The sequence below is a fragment of the Thrips palmi genome, unplaced genomic scaffold (genome assembly GCF_012932325.1).
Source record: "Thrips palmi isolate BJ-2018 unplaced genomic scaffold, TpBJ-2018v1 HiC_scaffold_5, whole genome shotgun sequence".
NCBI lineage: Eukaryota > Metazoa > Arthropoda > Insecta > Thysanoptera > Thripidae > Thrips > Thrips palmi.
Genome location: NW_023144632.1, coordinates 13,535,331 through 13,548,693, shown reverse-complemented (window position 1 = coordinate 13,548,693; position 13,363 = coordinate 13,535,331). Strand labels below are relative to the sequence as shown.

The window sequence follows — 13,363 nt, the reverse complement described above, 5'->3', positions numbered from 1 at the left end:
AGGGACAATGTTGGTGCTGCCAGCAGCTGGCCGAGAACTGTTTATTTGTGCAGATCCCAATACAAGTTGTGTCTCAGCACAAGGCCATCGTCGATGTTCCAAAATTGATAACCACCCAAGCATCTAATTGTAAAATCATTGGTGACATTACATGAAATCATTGCACCACTCAACAAAAGAACAAATAAGGCAATAACAACAATTGGGCAAATTAATCAAGATACAACTTAAACCACATGTTCCAGAGATACAAGAGGATCCTGTCCCCTACATTCTTTCATTTCCCATGCTTGAAGTGATTTGGTTACAATTAAGAAGAAAACATGGACTCCATGACACAAACAGACTTGAAACAAGACAGAGAATGCTCACGTTGCCTTGTTATCTTCCTTTCCTGCTTTAGTTCCAGCAAAGACCACAAAGTAAGGAACACACAGTAGTATGCCCAAAATGTCAGGAAATTTGATGCATTAATTGTACATTCAAAATGCAAATGTGCAGTCACTCAGAAGAGATAGGATAAACAGTAATAATGTGCTGTGAGAATTCCATTACACCTCATCATTTATCAGTGAAAACCACAACAAATCCTCACACGTGGTACAAAACTGAGGTGTATCACAGAAAAAGAAGTACTAGTAACACAGAATTCCTGAACTTAAATTCCCCTCTAAACAAGAAAAACGTTTTCTTTAAGAGCAAAGAATAGATAAAATAAAGGACTTGGACGTCATTAATTGAAATGACAATCAGACAGAAGGCTTAGGCACTGCTGGTAAAACATCCCAACAGAAGAAACATTAAGAACTCACAGTGAGAGACAGTCAAAGCACAATATTTGTGAGTAATAGATTCAAAATATAAGTTTACATTCAGTACTCATTTTCAGACCATAGCAGTTAAAAAGCCCAAGTAGGTAATTGAACATATAAAAAGATAGGAACTGCCTTAAGACCTCAGTTTTCTTATATTAAGATAAAACAACAAATAAACAAACAGAAATTAAAATTGCTGGACTCTCTTGTTTTGTCTTGCCTGCCAAATTCATTAAAATTGCAAATCACTCCTAAAAGGAAGTGTTTTGGAAAGAATTCTTATTTTTAAAAAGCTTACCATGAAACTAGAAATGTTTGAAGCGAGGATAGACACTAGTACCATCAGTAAATATTGGTTGGTTACTTTTAAAGAAACTTCACCATTCAAAATAAATGAAACAAAAAAAATGGACCCCAAGATAATTAATAAATGTCTGGATAACGGTACTCATCATAAGATAACAAAATTAATAGTTAGGACACATACAGAAGAATAACAATCTGTTTGTCCCTTTTCACTCCACACAAGTTTTAGTCTCCAAACAGACGGACCATACATATTGGAGCATGCACATATTATTCTAATAGAAGGACTAGGCAGCACATACACAGCCTTTAACAGTACAATTCTTCAGAAAACATTGATGATGGATTCCCTTCCCTTTCCAACACCAATCCACCGAACTAGAGAGAAAAAAATGAAAAGGTAAAATATTAGTTTAGAGTTGTTATCCTAAGCATTGAAACTGATGTAAAAACAGGAAAGGCAAATACACATACTGGGAACTTCCACAAGCTCTTCTAGTTTCCGGATGTAATTTTTGGCATTTTCAGGAAGCTTTTCAAAATCTCTCACGTCTTCAATACTGGTCATCCACCCTGGTACTGTTAAGTAGTCAACCTAAACAAAAGAAATAAAGTGTTTAGCGTACTCCTATTCAAATGAAATTATTACTTACTCTTTAAGAGAAGTGCATATCTCTTACATCAACAGTGAGCAACTCAGCAGCACTGGAGGGGAAATAATCAAGCACTTTTCCGTTTTTCCTGTAAGCTACTGCAATCTTCAATTCAGGCAGCACATCAAGGATGTCCAATTTTGTTACACACAACCTGCAAACACAAAAATATTATTTTCACAACACTCAGCCAAATTTTTTAAAACAGAATGAATGTAGATGGAACACTTACTGGGTATATCCATTGACGAGTGTGGTATGTTTCAAAAGCGGTATGTCCAACCATCCGCATCGTCTTGGTCTCTTGGTGGTTACACCAATCTCATGACCTCTGCTCTGAAGCAAAGCTCCAATTTCCTGTTAAAAACCGCCGGTTCAAAAACATCCTTTCCAAACATTCAGGGAACACGAATATCACAAGGGCGCATGAAACATACATCACTCAACTCCGTCATGAATGGGCCATCCCCTACTCGAGTTGTGTAGGCTTTTACAACACCAACAACAGTGCCAATATTGACTGGAGGGATGCCCAGGCCAGTGCAAACACCACCGATACTGCAGTTAGATGATGTGACGTAAGGGTAGGTACCTAAAATGAACAATTACGTATTTAAAATATTGAAAAAGTTTTAAAATTTGCTTTAATAGTAGAGCAGTACTTAGAGGAAATATTATAGGGGAGCGTTCAAAATTTAACTAAGGGCCATTTTGGGTTTTTTTGACCCCCTTACCCCTATGTAAGGCTCTGCAGGTTAAAAAAAAAAAAAAAAAAAAGCGCTGGAAAACAAGTTTATATTGCTGCATTGCGCCGCCGATCGAGCCCAGCCGGAGGCGTAGAAACCAAAAACGCTTCTAGAACCCTGTTCTAGCGCGTTCCAAAAGCCTTACGCCCGGGTTGCCGTAGACCTCTCAACTCCCTCATCTAAGGCCACAACAACGCCCCCCCCCCTCCTTTCCGACCTCACATAAATTATGAACGCTCCCCGGCATAATGCATACCAAAATCAATGTCCAGCATAGCAGCATTGGCTCCCTCCACCAATATTTTCTTGTGCTGCCGTAGGGCTTCATGGAGAAATGAGACTGTTTCACACACAAGAGGCCTAATGCGTTCCGCAAACACTTTGTAACGCTCAAGTTCAGCAGGCACATCTACCACCAGATCTGGGAACATGCGTTGGTAGCAAGCTACCAAAGATTCAAACCTAGAAGAAGGGAAAGAAAAGTTAAGGAGAGTTTTTTCATTTGTGCCACAAATATAACTGTTTGAGTACCTACTTCTCAGCAAAGAGATTGAAATCACCAAGAAGATCTGCAATCCTTATGCCGTTTCGAGTAGCTTTAGACGAGTATGTTGGGCCAATGCCCTTCTTGGTGGTGCCCAGGGACTTCTTTCCCTTCTCTTGTTCTTGAAGACCATCAACAGACTGATGGAAGTCAAACACAAGATGTGCTCGGTCGGAAATGAGCAGGCGGTCTTTCCAGCCGGTCAGACCCTTGGCTTCATTTTTCTCAATCTCTTCAAAGAGCCCGGGGAGATGGATAACCACGCCGTTACCTAAACAAATCCAAAAATTAGCATCCATTCAGCAGCACAGGAAGCAGTTCTCTCTCCGGCTGGCTCAAGAATTTTCTCCCTGGCTGGCTCAAGAACTTCTCGGAACCACCTGCTTGCCGCCCGCGTCGCCGCCCCTGCAAGGGGTGCCAGGGGGCGGGAAGAAAGCCCCCACCCCCGCCTCCGCCCCCGCCGAGATCCGCGAGAGACGCGAACCAAGAGCGAACCCGTAATAATAGCACCAGCTTGGCGTGCGGCCCGAAAGGCTCGAGAGTCCATTCTCCTGAGGGAGGCGGGAACAGCGGGGTGCGCGCTTGACGCGGTGCGCCTCCCTGTCTGTGCCAGCCAGTGGCAGGCCAGCGGCAAGCCAGTGGCCGGCGCGGCGTCAAACCGGCACCCGAATGAACCACGCTCTAGGCACCGCGCCTCTACAACCCTCATGCTTCAGGTCATGTGACCTTACTCTTGCCTAGCTCCTGCCATCCTGCTCACGGACAACCTGGCTGGGGCGGGATGCGGCTTAGGCTCCCGGGAAATGTTGGACTCTGGGCGGCTGAGGGCCTCCGAGGTCGACGGGACGATCTGGCAATGCAGGCGATGCGTAGGGGGACTTCCCGGCCGGCCCGCCTGGGGCCTGCGCTGTGGCTGCCTGTGGCTGCCTGTGGCAAGGCTGATTCCGAAAAGTCGTTTCGTCGCAGTCCGTCCTTCTGATGGGGCATCCCGACGGCAAGTTCCCGCAGGGGTGCGAGAGCGACAGAGCGACACACGGTTCTTCGAAGCCATCCTGTGGCCTGCAGACTGGAGTCGCTTTCGTCGCTCTGTCTCTACCGCGCCTATACGGAGCACCCAGTCAGAGAGACAGTCATGAGAACGACTCCCGGAATGAGGCCGCCGCCGGCCCGCGGCGTGCAGTTCGATACCACGCTGCGCCATGGCGGGGCCGTGCGGGGGCCCTGCGGGGGCCCTACGGGGCGGGACGCGGGATGTCACCGCGGCGCACCGCGACTGCAGCCTGCTCGGCCTGCTTATGCAAATTAGGGGTGACCCCTTGGGGCTACGTACCTATCACAGACTTGCACTTGGGGTTGATGATGCCGCTGGGCAGGAGATGAAAGTCGTACTCCCGGTCTTCCACCACTACAGTGTGGCCGGCGTTGTTGCCGCCCTGGAAACAGCAATGAGTCGCATTACCTCTAATGCACAATCCACAGAAAAAGCCGCCCTCAAATTTGAAAAAAAAAAAAAAAAAAAAAAAGCGGTCCTTGGCATTCATTTAGGGCACTATTGTGCAGCATCTTACTACATGATGAAGGTCAAGTATCTTTTACTTAGTACAGTGCCTTGGCACACTTGGCACCCTGTTCTCAACAAGTGTTAAAAACTTTCGCTCGGACTGGCACAGATCCAACCTTGCTCTATGATATGTAAGATCCTCAGGTTTTCCCCCTCCCTGAAATCTCAATGATTGGACTTAACACAATAGTTCACATCCCAAGTTATCATCAACTTCAAAATGCTTTTTTACTTTTTGAAAATCTTAAATTGCAGGGCCAGCCACATCATAAAGAAAAAGGGTATTTAAAATAAAGCTAATAAAAGTTAAGACAAGTGTAAGGGAAAGACTTCAACAAACCAAACTATGTTGCCTTGAAAAAACACATGTGTAGGGTGATGAATCTAAAATATTGAAAGAGCCTGTGAGGTACAATTGGCGTGCAGGAATAGGGAGTGCAGGCAGCATGTTACTGATAATGTGTCATTAAAGACAAATTTAATCACTTAAGTAAGTCCCGATAAAAATAGAATGTAATCTTCCTAATGTTATTGATTGCTGAGGGAACGGGAATGTCAGAAAGGAAACACTGACAAGCAACTAAAAAGAAAAACAATGACGAAGCCGACCTAACAATAATCTATTTTATAGGTTAGAAACTAGTCCATAAACTAAAATTAACCACTAACAAAATTATGACAGCAGTTTCTTGTACCAAATTTCTGTTGCACGGAGTGAGATAAAATTTGAGGCGGCAAAGGACTTCCGTCAACTTCTTCCTTTCAAATAATAGGCCAAAAAATGGGTAGCACCGTTGATAACGAAGAAAGAGCACATTGCAAGGGAGGCGAGTGAGCAACAAAAACTGACGAGACCCTGGCGCAACAATGCCCGCCACGGCCAGTGGCAGCCAAACGGCTTCAAAGCGTAGGGGTGCAATTCTCGCGTGGAACAGGTCTGACGCGTCTGGGCAGAGGGAAAGAGAATTTGCACTCACCTGACACCGACACACGACGTCCACATCAGTCGCAAGCATATCCACGACCTTCCCCTTGCCTTCGTCGCCCCACTGGGCCCCCAGGACAACCGTCACTTTCGCGGCCATCTCCGTCCGAGACTTCCGTCTCGGTGAATTCGTCACTTCACCATTCATCTTGACAAGAAAGTCGGACATCAACTAGCGACCAGACGAAATGCCATGGAGAGCTTCTTCTGCGACGGACAAGCGCGGGGAGCGCGTGAAGACCTCCGCGAGAGAAGTCACATGCACGAAAGCACGCACCAGATGTCGCTGCGGTCGCTGTGCAACTCTAAACAAACAACAAAACAACCAACAACATCAACAACTACCAGTTTAGGCAACCTATGAAATCCTAGGCTTGCCTCCATGATTTTGTCATATCTTGGTGAATGATTGAAGAATTAAGTCGGAAATTTATTTGATAATGTCATCTTGTAAAATTTATCCTTGAATCTCAAAATTTTTGGATCAATTCTCTGTTTTTCGTGAACAAGAGAAATTGGCAGCACGTGAAAGGGACGAAGTCGTGGTTCTGGCAAGGCGGTGTTGGCGTCGCCCGGCCACTTCCTTTTCCGACAGGTCTTTCATGTGCCGTACAGTGTTTTGAGCAAAATGACGACCACCATTTCAAAGAAACGAAAGGTAAATTACCGATATTGTACCTTTTAAATCACCTTTATTGGGTGGCACTATTTTTTTTTACACACTATCTTACTTGAATGCTCATTAGAACTCGTAGATTTGTGTCTATTGCCCGATGGTGATGGATTTTCACCGGGCTGCAACCTCTCCGCCATGGAGTACGTGTTCGTGTTAGTTTTCGTCTCCAGTATTTACCTGTATTTTGGACGGGTTTCTATGCCATGTTTCTTGTGGCTTTTACGAATATTGCTTATCATGACACCTCAATCGTAACAGATTTATTTTCCGGTGACATGGGTAACCTAACCTACGTGTTCTCACTGTGTTTACGCATGTTGGGTAGTACTCAAAGTGCAGTGCAGTATGTTCTTGGCCAAAGACCAAGTACCTCTGCGTCGGGTTGTCAACGGACTCGAGAGGATGTTTTTAACGTTTCATCTCCTTGTCATGGATTATTAAATTTGTGTTTATTGTCCTCAGTTTGTTGGAGACGGAGTCTTCAAAGCTGAGCTCAACGAGTTCCTTACTCGTGAGCTCGCTGAGGATGGTTACTCCGGAGTGGAGGTCCGTGTGACCCCATCTCGTACCGAGATCATCATCATGGCCACACGTACCCAGAATGTTCTCGGAGAGAAGGGTAGGCGCATTCGTGAGCTGACTTCTGTTGTGCAGAAGAGGTTCAACTTCCCTGAGAACTCTGTAAGTATGCTGCTCTGTGCACTGTCATTGCCCCTGCCTGAACATCTTGACATTTACGGAGGTAGTTGCGAGATGTTTCCTAATTGTTTGTATCCTGTTACAGGTTGAACTGTACGCTGAGAAGGTTGCCACTCGTGGTCTCTGCGCCATTGCCCAGGCTGAGTCGCTCAGATACAAACTGATTGGTGGTCTTGCTGTAGGAGGTAAGTTATTTTATGTGCATCTTTCTTACTCTTGGGCTTTTAACTGACAGACTTGTTTATATAAGCAAAGGCTGTATGCAAAATAGCCCATATTAAACAGTGGAAATGAGTCATTTTTAATTAAATTTTGAAAATGAGTCATCTACACCCTCTGACATTGTTCTTTAGTATTCTTATCTTAAAATGTTTACTTTTGGGCCCTTTACTGAAGGTTTGCTTGTACAAGCAAGACTTTATGCAAGAGCCCATATTAATTAGTGGATATATGGCCATCATTTGTCACTCTGCAAATGATGGTAGTCTACACCCTCTGACATTGTTTTTAGTCTTGGTCTGTGGTAACTTGTGCTTACATATCATTACTTGAGGGCTCTTCATTGACAGCTCGCTGATCCAAGCTGGTTGTTTTCTTCGAGCCAATATTAATTTGTGGAAAAGTGACTGATGTTTCTTGTGATGGAAACAACAGTAGTTTATCCTCGAACATCTTCCTATCATAGCACTTTCCCCGGCCTAAACAGTCCTCAAAGGCATTTGCTCACACCTCATGTTCTTTTTTTGTTTAGGGCCTGCTATGGTGTTCTCCGATTCATCATGGAGAGTGGTGCCAAGGGCTGTGAGGTGGTTGTCAGTGGCAAGCTCCGTGGACAGCGTGCCAAGTCCATGAAGTTTGTTGATGGCTTGATGATTCACAGTGGTGAACCCACTAATGATTATGTTGACGCAGCCACCCGTCACGTCCTGCTTAGGCAAGGTAAGATATCAATGTTTCTGCTTTGAGAATTTGTTAAATGGTCTATTTTTTGTTGTTTTACAATTTTCTGATGTACAATGCCACATTTTCAGGTGTCCTTGGTATTAAGGTCAAGATTATGTTGCCTTGGGATCCTAATGGCAAGACTGGACCCAAGAAACCTCTCCCTGACAACGTTTCTGTGGTCGAGCCCAAGGAAGAGACACTTCCTACCATGCCATCAAGTGATGTGAAGGCAAGCAAGCCTGATGCTGCACCCATCACACCGATTGTTTGAAGTCCTTTAATATAAAATTTAAAAACTGAATATGTGTTATTAATAGCCCCTCCATTGATTGAATGAGACAATTAAGTGGGTCGCAATTTGTTTATTGATAATATCACAAGATAATCAGGACAAGAATAATAGACTGTTGTCCAACTCCACCAGGCTGCAACACTAGATTTGGATTGAGTTCATGCCTTGTACTCTCAAACATGTACATTGCAACTAATATTATTGAAAACACTTCTTGACTGTTACACTCAGTGTCTGCTATTTGCCCCGACAATTTGTTACACAATTTGGCAACTTTATTACTTAATTAGAACGAACATGCACTTCCTGTAATAAGATTGTGTGCTCAGTCTTACAAATAACTACGTCTGTGAGACTTGCCTAAACAAGGAACAGCATGAAAGCAGACAAGAAGTAAACTAAGTCATATCATTGTACGTTCATAATCAATATTCATAATCAGTCCCAATTTAACCTAGAATGGTTTTACATTCTCCTCATGCCTAAGATACACTCAACTTTCTTAGGTGATAACTCCACAGAAAGTGAGGAAAAAAGTTCTTCATAAGTACAAATGTAACAAGGGGGAAAATGCTACCACATCAAAGACACAATCATAAAAACTTAAGAAAGCAACAGGACTTTGGTTGCCTTGGAATGCACTATATCAACCAGTTGTACAGTGATCATATCAAATTGTGGATGGTGCATGAACTTAAGATAACAAAATAGGTACAGTAGGAAAGTAGTGCTACCTTTGCATGAATTCACAACACCTCTCGTATTATAATTAATATTGTATGTATCATATATATGTTAAGCATATATATACAAATTTATTATATACATCTGTACAAAAACAACAAATCTGATACATCTGATTGCACAAAGAAAATCACAACAACACACAAAACATTTTTCTAATTTGTTTGAATACCACTTTAACCTGGAGTCCTTAGATAGGCCCTTCAAACATGAAATGTGCGGAACACCATTTCTGTAATCAAATAAACCCACTCCCCTCTTTGCACAAAAACTAAAAATAAATACAAAAATTATAACATTAGCAGAGGGAGAAACAACTCAAGAAAATGGCACAATGGTCACTACTGCCTCCTATACCGAACTAGTATTATCAGCAGACCAAGGAGGGCTGTTATGAGATAGAGATCCCAGTATGGCCCAAGGAGGTGATTAAGATTTAGAAGAAGGAACCATTCTTGCCAACGAATCTGCAAAGAACAAAATTCAAACAAATAAAGTAGTTAAATATGAACAGTACATATCTTACAGCAGACATGTATTGTTATCATAACATACCTCCTGTAAATACTTGACTCCAAAAATCAAAGAAAGTTTCATCAAAGCTAAGTACACAGGCACTTTCGCATCGTGGTTAGTGTCAGAAGCTCGATCATAGCATCGCTTTGCCAAGTGAATATCCTGCAGAAAATTGTTAAATAATTTATAATAAATAGGTGAAAACATGGTAAAAAGAAAATATTGAATTTAGTTACCTGTTTCATGCCTAAACCTTGCTCATGCATGTAGCCCAAGTTGAACATTGCCTGAGCATTGTGTTGGTGGTCTGATGCATGCCGGTAATGAGATGCTGCCGCCTCAAAGTCAACAGGGGTTCCCAAACCATAATAATGATAGTCACCCAGCTTTACTTGAGCCGCAGAATACCCCTGTGCAGCTGCCCTGCCCCAGTACATTAAGGCTCGCACATACATTTCTTCTGGAGTTGAGAATAGGGTCAAAGATTCACCTAAAAAGAATAGGATTATCAAGTAAAGAAGCCTTTAAGGGTTAGGAGTAAATTTTATGCAACTGACAAGAAATACAGCCTTACCTTTATCCAGGACAAAAGCTGCATTGCTTTGAGCTACCTCATAACCGAGCTCAGCAAGGAGAGCATATGTAACAAATGCTTCTTCGAAGTGACCATTCCGATAATGAGAATGAGCCTCCATAAGCCGGTTACCCCATTTACCACGCTCAGCAACATTTTTATACAGCTGAGAAGGAAACACAATGGTAAGAAATAGGAATATCTTTATCAAATGGAATATGAACAGGAGGGAAAGCTGACCTCCACTGCCATGGAACAGGATCGCAACATGCCCGTTCCAGTTGCATGCATTTGAGCAAGATTATAGTATGCCAGCACATGGCCAGATTGTGATGCCAAAGCAAATAATTTATTGGCCATTCTATAATTTCTTCGCACACCAAGACCGCCTGTGAACACAAATAAATTCACTGTGTGTCCCCTCACATTTTGAATCAAGTAAAGAAAAAGGTAATTAAGGGGGTAAACGTACTAAAGTACATGTTTCCCAGTTGAAGTTGTCCATCAACCCAATTTTGATCAGCTGCCTGAGTGAAATATTTGAGGGCCTTCTGGTAATCCTTTGGCACACCTCTACCATGCAGGTACATGAGGCCTAAGCCGCTCTGGCCCACTGGATTGCCCTGGTCAGCAGCTTTCTTGAAGTATTTAAATGCTGTTTGGTTGTCTTGCTTTATCATGTCACTACCTTCCAAGTAAATCTATCATAAAATAAATTAAAATTTAAGAAAGTACAAATTTTAAATCATAAATTAAAAATCAGTCAGGAGAAGGAAGGAACAAAAATTTCAGAGACTCTACTACCTTGCCCAAAAAGGCCATAGCTGCTGGATTTCCAGCATCTGCTGCTTGCAAGAAGTATCTTGCTGCTTGTAAATGATCTTGCTGGACACCACGGCCACCCTGGTAGTGCAACTGCCCGAGGCCAACCTAGAGGATAAGACTTTGCCAGTTACCTGATACGCGGTAATAGTCTAAAAACTCTTCTACAATAAAAATAATACAAGAATGGAATTTTATCGCAGATATGTATGTTTACCTGAGCTTGTACATCTCCTTTCTCAGCAAGTAATTGATAGTAATCAATAAGATCTTTGTCTAAAATACCAGAATTATATCCTGGGTTTTCGGCCTCTTCCAAAAGTCTGACGCGCTGGACCATGCCACCACCAGACAAGGATACGTCCTCTGCAACTGTGAACCAAAGACTCTTTTCTTTTTTTCTCTTTTTGCAATAAAATGCATCCTCTGCCACAATGCTTTACTAAAGATGTTAACACACAACAAGATACTGATGGCACTCACCTTTGTTGGCAACTTTCCTGTAGAAGTCCAAAGACTTTTCACAGCTGTTAGGGACAGTGGCTCCAGCAAAATAACGGTAGCCCAGTGCCATCCTAGCCCACTGGCTGCCTCCTAAAGCTGCCACCGTGTAATGCACCAAAGCCCTTGCTTGACTGGCATTTACAGAAATGCCTGTTGCATAGAGAAAACCCAGACCCTGTCCAAATTCAATTGATACAGTTAAAAACTCTTCTAGAATCAAGAATAAATTGAAACAATGCTTTGATTTTCTTGAAATCATTACCATGTGTGCCTCAGCTACATTTTGATTTTCTGCTAAGTCATAAAATGTTGCCTTTGCGGAGTCAATGTCCTGTCTTATTGGATTAGAACCCAACAGTTCTGCCCAGGCCAAATGTAACCTGGCCTCAATGTGTCCAAGGCCTGCAGCTTGCTTGATCTGTGAGTATGCTTCTGCCACATTAGGATGTGTTGCATTTAGTGTTACCTTTGCTTTGGTCCATAACAACTCCGCTAAAAAAACAAAACAAAAAAAAACAAATAGTTAAAGTTTTGAAAAAATGCAACTGAAGTTAAAAGGCAGAGTTCAATTTTTACCTTCTTGTTCTTCTGGAGTTAACACCTTTGGAGGGAGTTCTGGTAGTTCTGGTAATTCTTTCATTGCCTTAGCCACTTCTTCTTGTGTGATTTCCTCTTCAGCTTCATTGACTTCATTATAGGGCACCCCATTCATCTGAGAAAAGACTCATAAAGGGTTTAAACTCCATCCAGTAAGTTAGTTACAGTGACTAAACATCAACACCTAGTTGACATACTTGGAGAAAAAGATTTTTAAGGATCTTTGACTGAAGAGCTGCAGCAAGATCAGCAGGAATACTATCGTCTTCTTCAGATGCCCCTGAGCCATCTTCCGAACTGAGCGGCTCTCCCCCAGATAGATCAGGAGCAGAAATCATCTTGATGGCTTCATTTCGAATATCATCAACCTATAGGAAGAGAAACCATGATGTCATCTTTATGTGCAACTTGTGAAAATTAATACTTTTCATTCTTCAAAGGGAAGAATATAAGATAATATCTTGCAGCAAACCTGAACCTCTTGGCTGTAAAGAGACCGACTCTCAACCTCATCTTCGGCCTTATCATCTTCAGCTTTCTGAGACGAGGATTTCTTCAATCGATATTCATTAGCATACGCAATTGAAACAAAAGCAACAAGAAAGCACAAAACTATATACTTTTGCTGCATACTGTCAGACCTGAAATAAAAATAAAAATATATTACCATGATTGACAGAAGAAAGCATAACATGTAGTCATTTATTTAAATTGGGAATGCAGTTACGAGAATTAATGTCACAAAAGCCATAAAACGATTAAGAATGAAAAAGCAGAAACAATCCCAAATCAAATTTAAATAAATACATAACCTAGTTGATTTGCACATTGGTTACAAATAAATTTCAAATCAGGCTTTGTCAACAAGAATTCAAAAATGAAAATACTGTACGTTAGAATTACCTTGCTTGATAACAAATAAAGGACAATATGACGTGGTGAAGTGGGATTGGTCTTGGTAGGCTTATGCTGTGTCAAACATCACTCAATCCAGTTGCATTCAGCCCGAAACGCACCTCTCTTGGCAATCACGTCAATAATTTAGGGTTTCACGAAAGTCATGGATGAAAGTCATTGGTATCGATTCCCATAGAATGGGCGCATAAATATTAATACCGGTGAAATATTTAGATTAGAAGCACTGTGTTTATGGTTAGTGTCGTCTGAAGAGAGGTGTCAAGAATACAAACATTTTCAGTTTCACATTCAGATTTCTGTGAGTGTGTGGATGAGAAACTTGGCCTGGCCCGGCAATTATGAAAACAGCAATCCGCAAAAATCCTTTTAAGTTCTTGACGTACCTTTTGTACGAAGTGTCGGAAGATTGATTTAAATGCAAAGAAAGTGCGGACCATCTGCAAAGACGCCGAATACGAAAATATGG

The 13,363-nt window shown here is 42.2% G+C and overlaps 3 protein-coding genes across 3 annotated transcripts; 1 reads left to right on the top strand and 2 right to left on the bottom strand.

Annotated features, from left to right (window-relative positions):
- Positions 1–8: 8 nt before the first annotated feature.
- Positions 9–5,909, bottom strand: LOC117651120 (adenylosuccinate synthetase). The gene is made up of 9 exons (XM_034394892.1): positions 5,603–5,909; positions 4,395–4,497; positions 3,056–3,335; positions 2,777–2,982; positions 2,212–2,366; positions 2,007–2,131; positions 1,802–1,928; positions 1,596–1,716; positions 9–1,499 (listed from the first exon to the last, which is right to left on the bottom strand). Exons 1-9 carry the CDS (start codon positions 5,777–5,779, stop codon positions 1,447–1,449), a joined length of 1,347 nt encoding a protein of 448 aa, XP_034250783.1. The 5' UTR covers positions 5,780–5,909; the 3' UTR covers positions 9–1,446.
- Positions 5,910–6,116: 207 nt separating this feature from the next.
- LOC117651124 (40S ribosomal protein S3-A) lies at positions 6,117–8,231 on the top strand. Its single transcript, XM_034394896.1, has 5 exons — positions 6,117–6,268; positions 6,749–6,967; positions 7,071–7,174; positions 7,737–7,924; positions 8,017–8,231. The coding sequence occupies exons 1-5, from the start codon at positions 6,239–6,241 to the stop codon at positions 8,199–8,201; spliced, it is 726 nt and encodes a 241-aa protein (XP_034250787.1). The 5' UTR covers positions 6,117–6,238; the 3' UTR covers positions 8,202–8,231.
- Positions 8,232–8,277: 46 nt separating this feature from the next.
- Positions 8,278–12,823, bottom strand: LOC117651118 (protein sel-1 homolog 1). Its single transcript, XM_034394890.1, has 14 exons — positions 12,792–12,823; positions 12,452–12,620; positions 12,177–12,347; positions 11,959–12,094; positions 11,645–11,874; positions 11,362–11,557; positions 11,096–11,250; positions 10,861–10,986; positions 10,529–10,757; positions 10,297–10,445; positions 10,057–10,222; positions 9,719–9,972; positions 9,522–9,644; positions 8,278–9,433 (listed from the first exon to the last, which is right to left on the bottom strand). The coding sequence occupies exons 1-14, from the start codon at positions 12,806–12,808 to the stop codon at positions 9,308–9,310; spliced, it is 2,247 nt and encodes a 748-aa protein (XP_034250781.1). The 5' UTR covers positions 12,809–12,823; the 3' UTR covers positions 8,278–9,307.
- Positions 12,824–13,363: the final 540 nt, after the last annotated feature.

Bases quoted from the DNA above. Each gene is read 5' to 3' on its own strand.
- LOC117651120 (XM_034394892.1), bottom strand. From the start codon at position 5,779: ATGTCCGACTTTCTTGTCAAGATGAATGGTGAAGTGACGAATTCACCG. The intron at 2,983-3,055 runs GTAGGTACTCAA...CCCTTCTTCTAG, and splicing joins TTCAATCTCTTTGCTGAGAA to GTTTGAATCTTTGGTAGCTT. The intron at 1,717-1,801 runs GTAAGAGATATG...TCTTTTGTTTAG, and splicing joins CTGAGTTGCTCACTGTTGAT to GTTGACTACTTAACAGTACC.
- LOC117651124 (XM_034394896.1), top strand. From the start codon at position 6,239: ATGACGACCACCATTTCAAAGAAACGAAAG. The intron at 6,269-6,748 runs GTAAATTACCGA...TATTGTCCTCAG, and splicing joins CCATTTCAAAGAAACGAAAG to TTTGTTGGAGACGGAGTCTT. The intron at 7,925-8,016 runs GTAAGATATCAA...CCACATTTTCAG, and splicing joins TCACGTCCTGCTTAGGCAAG to GTGTCCTTGGTATTAAGGTC.
- LOC117651118 (XM_034394890.1), bottom strand. The intron at 11,875-11,958 runs GTAAAAATTGAA...TTGTTTTTTTAG, and splicing joins AACTCCAGAAGAACAAGAAG to CGGAGTTGTTATGGACCAAA. The intron at 11,558-11,644 runs GTAATGATTTCA...GAATTTGGACAG, and splicing joins ATGTAGCTGAGGCACACATG to GGTCTGGGTTTTCTCTATGC.